This window comes from Charadrius vociferus, unplaced genomic scaffold (assembly GCF_000708025.1).
Source record: "Charadrius vociferus isolate BGI_N301 unplaced genomic scaffold, ASM70802v2 scaffold43, whole genome shotgun sequence".
Taxonomy (NCBI): domain Eukaryota; kingdom Metazoa; phylum Chordata; class Aves; order Charadriiformes; family Charadriidae; genus Charadrius; species Charadrius vociferus.
In genome coordinates this window covers 7,780,332-7,786,368 of record NW_009648043.1, presented here as the reverse complement: position 1 = coordinate 7,786,368, position 6,037 = coordinate 7,780,332, and the positions used below count along the sequence as shown (strand labels likewise).

General features: G+C 39.7%; 1 protein-coding gene across 1 annotated transcript in view; it reads left to right on the top strand.

The window, feature by feature from the left end:
- The window catches only part of CFTR (cystic fibrosis transmembrane conductance regulator (ATP-binding cassette sub-family C, member 7)), a 90,757-nt gene that overhangs the window by 8,802 nt on the left and 75,918 nt on the right, over positions 1-6,037 (top strand). Inside the window, exons 2-3 of the mRNA XM_009883680.1 lie at positions 4,265-4,375; positions 5,668-5,779. Coding sequence (XP_009881982.1) covers positions 4,265-4,375; positions 5,668-5,779 — 223 coding nt within the window. The remainder of the gene's footprint in view (positions 1-4,264; positions 4,376-5,667; positions 5,780-6,037) is intronic.

Here is a 6,037-nt window from a genome sequence, read left to right as displayed (position 1 = left end):
GCAGAGCTGCCACCACCAGTATAAAGTAAGGAACAATTTACAATTTGTGCTGCCGCTGGAGCGATGGATATCTCTTGGGAGAGGATGGAAGCGCAGAGTCTCTGACAGAGTCCAGTCTGGTTGACCCTTTGGGAGTGTCTGATCTATGTAGTACCTTGGTCTTTTCCTGCAGTTAATAGGAATTCTTGGCTCTACAAACACCTCGTAAAACTTAGGTTCTAAAGCATCATAATTATGGCTTGATTATGTTCCCTGCCCCCTCTCCCCTTAACTATTAAAAGAAGAGATAAGATAAAGACAGAGGCACTTTTCTTGCTCTGTCTGTCTCCATCAAGATTTAGGTCCAGTTCCTTAGGAGGAATGTATATGGTGCACAGGTATCAATGCTTTAAGAGAAGTGAAGCCATGGTTGCCTTTGCGCTGCTCAGTAGATATTGCACCTGTTGAGATGGTACCAGCCTGATCAGGGCCCCTTGCAGGAGAGCTGCTCTGCTTTGCAGGTCTTGGATAGCCCATCCCCACTGCTCTGTCACTGTCCCAACACCTCGTGGTGCTTCTTGACCTGAAGGGCCCAATCGAGCCAGGGAATCCCTGTGGCCGGCAGGAAGATCTGGGCAGTTGGCTTAGCAACACGGAGGCTCCTTCTGTCTTCAGTGACATGCAAAGCAGCCTTAAGGGAGAGTCAAATCCTATTGACAAGTTAACAGTCGGTGTTAATACTCTCTGGAAAGCCAAAGACATCTGTCCTATCGGTACAATTTGCTTGAGTGGGATGAGGCTGAACATGCTGGAGAAAGAAATAGCTGTGGTAAGAAATCTATTGTATTTCGCTAAAGTGAATGACAAAGAAATGGTCATTAGAAATCTACCACAAGAGAAGTTAAAACAGTGTGTTGTGAATATGATATTTACATATCAAGCTTGTAAGTTATTTTTTGCTACAGGCAATCCATAATAGAGGTGGAACTTGTTTTCCTTCTTTTCTTCTTTCCTACTGTACACCCTTGAAACTCGTCCCCTGCTGGGTTTCATGTGTGTGTACCCATAATAACATTCCTAGTTAGTGGCAAAACTCTGACAGCACTACAGGTTTCTCTGTGAAAGGGTTCATTAAATGCCAGCCAGTAATCCGGTGGCATTTGCTAACGTAATGCTGTAAAGTCAATCTGTTTCCCTTCCTTCTTGCTCTCTTCCTTTCAAAAGAAATTTCTTGTTCTCAGCAACCACAAGAAAAAAAACCCCAGAATTAATGCTGGCAAATCATTTCTATTAAGCAAAAAAATAGAAGAGCCATATTCATTGAGAAACTCTGACTGAGCTGCATTACCTGGTGATAAAGGAACGTTGCTAACTACAGATTATATTGTCAGTTAAAATAAATTTATAGCTATTTTGCATTTCAAATCTTTGCAAAGCATCCGAAGCATAATGGTAAACTGGATGCTGTTGGAATCTGGCAAAAGGTTGGTTTTAGGAGATGTTTATGTATTTGAGGTCTAGTATATTCCTTTTTATAAAATATATACTGTCTTCCACAGTTCCTGACAGCACGACCCAAGCAGCTGTTGAAAATCTACCTTGAGACAAACAGCACATGACAGGCCAGCTCCTCCCACGATTACCACTCCAACCCGAAGCCTCTTGCCACAGCTCACAAATTGGCCAGCTCTAGTTAGGGTGGGACTTCCGAGCCAGGCCAGGGCAGCTGGGAGATGAACATCTCTGTGCGAGGCTGCAGACTAGGAGGTCCCTGGAGGAAGGGGTCAGCAGCGCTCCTTTCTGGCTGAAGGAGTTTGTCTGCCATAGTTGCAGCTACCCTGATAAGTGGAGAGATGAGGACAAGGACTGCAGTAAATCAAACTTGTTGACTTGGAAGAGGAGGCTGGTTTAGGGACCACAATGATGGGTGGCACTGATAAGTGCTCCTGTTTAAAAGCCGAGTAGACCAAGAGATGTTTCTAGGAGTACAGGAGATCTGCTAAGCATGCTGCCTTCCCCAAATGATGATACAGCCTCCCTGCTTGCTTTCTGAATGCTGTCATGTTTTGTTACTTCAGGCCGTGGCAAAATGCCAGGGTAGGTGCTAACCAAACCTATAACTAAAATCAAATGTGTGGAGGTTGAGTGCACTGAAAAATGTTTTCCCGACACATTCAAGGCCTGAAAATCTAAAGCGTTTCTCTTTTGTCAAGACAAGTTGGGAATTGCTTACTGCAGTCTCAAAGCATTATTAAGGGGCTCAGCAAGGTTGTTACTTAGCTACCGTATTGGGAATTAAAGAGGTTGCTTAGGAAGTACTGTTGCTTACTTGCATTAGCTGCAGTAGTGGTTTACTATCCCATAACTTTCACTCATTTTATCGTTGCCAAAATATCTGTGTATACAGAACTTCTGGTGAAGCCAGTCCATGACAGCTTCTGCTCCCGTGGGACAGGGATTAGCCATTTCTGCACAAGATGTCCACAAAGCCAATAGAAACTGGTCCTTTCTGCCATCAGGAGATGTCAAAATACAAATCAGTGGCTGATTATGAATTCCAGTGTCCATCAAAGACTTTTACGTAATGGTATTATTTTAAATTGAAAAGTTTTCTTCTAATCCGTCTGATTACATCCCTGAAAACCCCTGTTTCCAGTAGCAATAAAGTTTATGGGTGTTTTACCAATGACTTTCCAAAGTGGACTTTCTGAGCTGCCTTGCTGTGACATACATGAATTGTGTGTTATTTCTCAGCTACAGTGGTGTCAAAGACTGAGATAAAGCCCGTGTGATTCATCTGAAACCGTAGAGTGATTGCAGAAATGAAGGATAATCTTCTAATTTCTTAGAACACATTCTCTTTGCAGTGGGTGTGATATTACCATTCACTTGGGAAATATCTTTGTTCTTTAGTGAATTATGGGGATTATAGACCGGTGTCTCCTGTGATTCATAATTTTGTTAAAGTAAATGTTAGACTGTGCATGTGTGTGCACACAGTTGCACAGAAATGGGCTTTAACTGTTGTGCTGAGGTCTTTTTGCACTTGTGTAGTGTCTAATGATCTTCCTTTACCTTTGTATCAACCTCTTGGCGCTATCAGAGGCTCCAATTGAGAATGTGGATTACTTTGTGTGTATGATACATGTTCTTACATGCATCCGAGTCAGCATCTCCAATGAGCTGTTTGTATTTTCTAAGTGACCATGGGAAACATTATTGCATTTCATTTTCAATTTTGTTAACTGGTGTCTGTAAAGACAATTTAAAACAAAAAATTCAGAAATGATTGAGGGTTTGCAGATCATAACTTTTATCATAATCATAAATCATGCAGATTTTTCTTTTACAAACTGTGTTTACATGTGGAAGCATGACAGCAATCAACCACAAGCTACTTCTTTTGCAGGCATTTCAATTTTTTTAAGGAAATATTTGTAACAATGGCAGTAAAGCAGAAACTCAGTTTCAAAATACACCATTAGTTCTTATGGCTGCTTGTTTAGGTTTTGTTTTAGTCCTGTGCTTTCAGAAAGATGTCCAAACAGAACCTGCTGCAAAATTTTATACAATTTGGCACTTGGGGATTCATAGGCCTTTCAGCAGCCGAATTCTTCGATAAAATTAGTAATGATTTATAAATATTTCCTCTACAGAGTAGCCATTCTAGAGTTTTTTCCTGCTGTGTTTTAATTCAGCGTGCCCTTTAAATTGATATTAAATTTTTAAGCATGACATTTGGAAAAAGAAATGCAAAAAGTTTACATATGGTGGAGACAATGAAGATCTTATGAGGAGTCCTGTGAAAGATCTCATCTGTTGTTACGTGCGTACTGCAATGTAAGCTGTCAAAGGAACACTCAAGCTATGTTAAGATTTTCTGTCTGATAGGAATGAAACCAATACATCCAATTTACCATAGTTCGGATTTATTATTAATTTATATGGACATAAGACATATTTGGAAATACAGTTCAAAGGTCTAAATCCCCTGTTTATTTGTCTGCTACTAACTGAATGGGAAGTTTGGGGCATTATCCCGCCCCAAAACTGATAAAATGCAACACTTTTGCAATTATTCTTTTAATGTTATGTTTGTCAATATAGTTTTGTAAATATGATGCAGAGCTGTACTGTATTATGTCATGTTGTGTGTGTGTATATGTGCCTCTGTGCACATAGACATACTGGGGTGCTGTGGACAAAATATTCAGGGTAAGACAATGCAACTCCAGAATTAAGCTCAGAAACTAGTAATGTTTTTAATTATTTTTTTTCGGCTTAGATGGACAAAACCAATTTTGAGAAAGGGTTACAGACGACGATTGGAGCTGTCGGATATTTATCAAATCCCTTCTGCGGACTCTGCCGATAATCTTTCTGAAAAACTAGAAAGGTATGAAAGATTCGTGAAATAACTTTGTTTCAGGAATCACACCACAATTTTCATTAAAAAGCTGTTGGATAAAATGTTTGAATAGCATTGGGTGCAAGCTGGTTGCACCCACTGGCTGGGTCAAGCGTGTTCTCGTTCAGCACACAGTGGTCCTTTGGAGCTGACTGGGATCCTTGGTGCAGATGTATTACCTTGATTCTCTAAATTACTATATACAGCTATCTGTGACATTTGTCCATTGACTAGCGAGACTAAACTCACAGTTTCAATGTTAGTTCCCTGTTCTACTGTTCTTTCTTCCCAAAATATCCTTGTAAACCCTTGTATTATTTTTTTTTCTTCAACCAAATAACTGTCTTAATTTCCTTTGATACCATTGTTGAAAGACCGATTGCTTCTGCAGAATACGTGCCCTGACTTTCCTCATTTAGGCTTCCTCTCTTCTCTACCCTATTTCAGTGGGTCCTAATTCCGAAACTGTGCTACGCTTGGGACTAACTCTTACAGGTACAAGTGCCTAAATCCAGTCCCTCTCCCCAAGCCTTCAGCGTAGCTTTCCCGGCTGTGCTGGGGCAGCTAATGTCTGCTCTGTTGTGCCAATCCAATTAAACTTAGTTGCAGTGTGACATATGTATTCAAAACTGGTGGAAAGTATTGAGAACATCAGTATGCTTAATGCATTTTGATAGTTTATAGGTGGAATATTCTGGTTATTTAATATTCTGTTGAAAATGGGGGAAAAGAGCTGAGAAAATTCTTAGGAGTGCTTTAATCTGTGAGTTGAATTTTGACTAAACCTGCTTTTTGTATATAACATTGCTTCTGATCGGCATTTATTATCGAACAGAAAATTATTGTTCCAGCAACACAGGTTAAAAATAATGCTGTGTGGTAGAAAAGTCACATTTTTGATGCTTTGTTGGTGTTTTCTTTTTTGCAGACTGGAAGAACTCCAAAACGTTTATTTGCCTATTATTTGTGCTTTGGTCTTAAGTACAGCGGGTTTCCTTAAAACATACAATGTGACCTTTTCATGAATTAATTCCCTGCAGGGTGATGTATGGCTGAGTATTTAAAACTGCCAAATATGTGGCTGAACTAGGTTTGAACTTTTATTGATCTACCAAGTCAATGAGGGCCAGGTCTTTGGGGTCTCTGCAAAGCCTTTTTTCATCAGTCACCTTAGTTAAATCTCCTTGGATATACTTGAGTGAATTGAAGTATGTCAGAGCCACAGACCCATGTATTTGCTCACGCAACTTAATGGTCTTGTTCTTTTGGTTCCTTTTCAGAGAATGGGACAGAGAGCTGGCAACTTCAAAGAAAAAACCCAAACTTATTAATGCTCTTCGACGATGCTTTTTCTGGAAATTTTTGTTCTATGGAATACTGTTATATTTAGGGGTAAGGTTTGTTCTTCTCTTCAGTAAACTTTTAGTGTTCCATAAATAGATTCAAGTCTCAGGGATTGCTAAAATAATACAGAATCCTGTGACTAGCTGTGGAGTTTGCTCTGTGTAATGCTTATAAAGATGATAAATACAGAGAGATACTCACGGACCTTCATTAAAAAAAGTATTTTCTGATACTGTCTTAATATCTTTGAAACATACATATTAATATTTTTGAAATGTATGTAGTGCAAAGTGCTGGCATATGCTT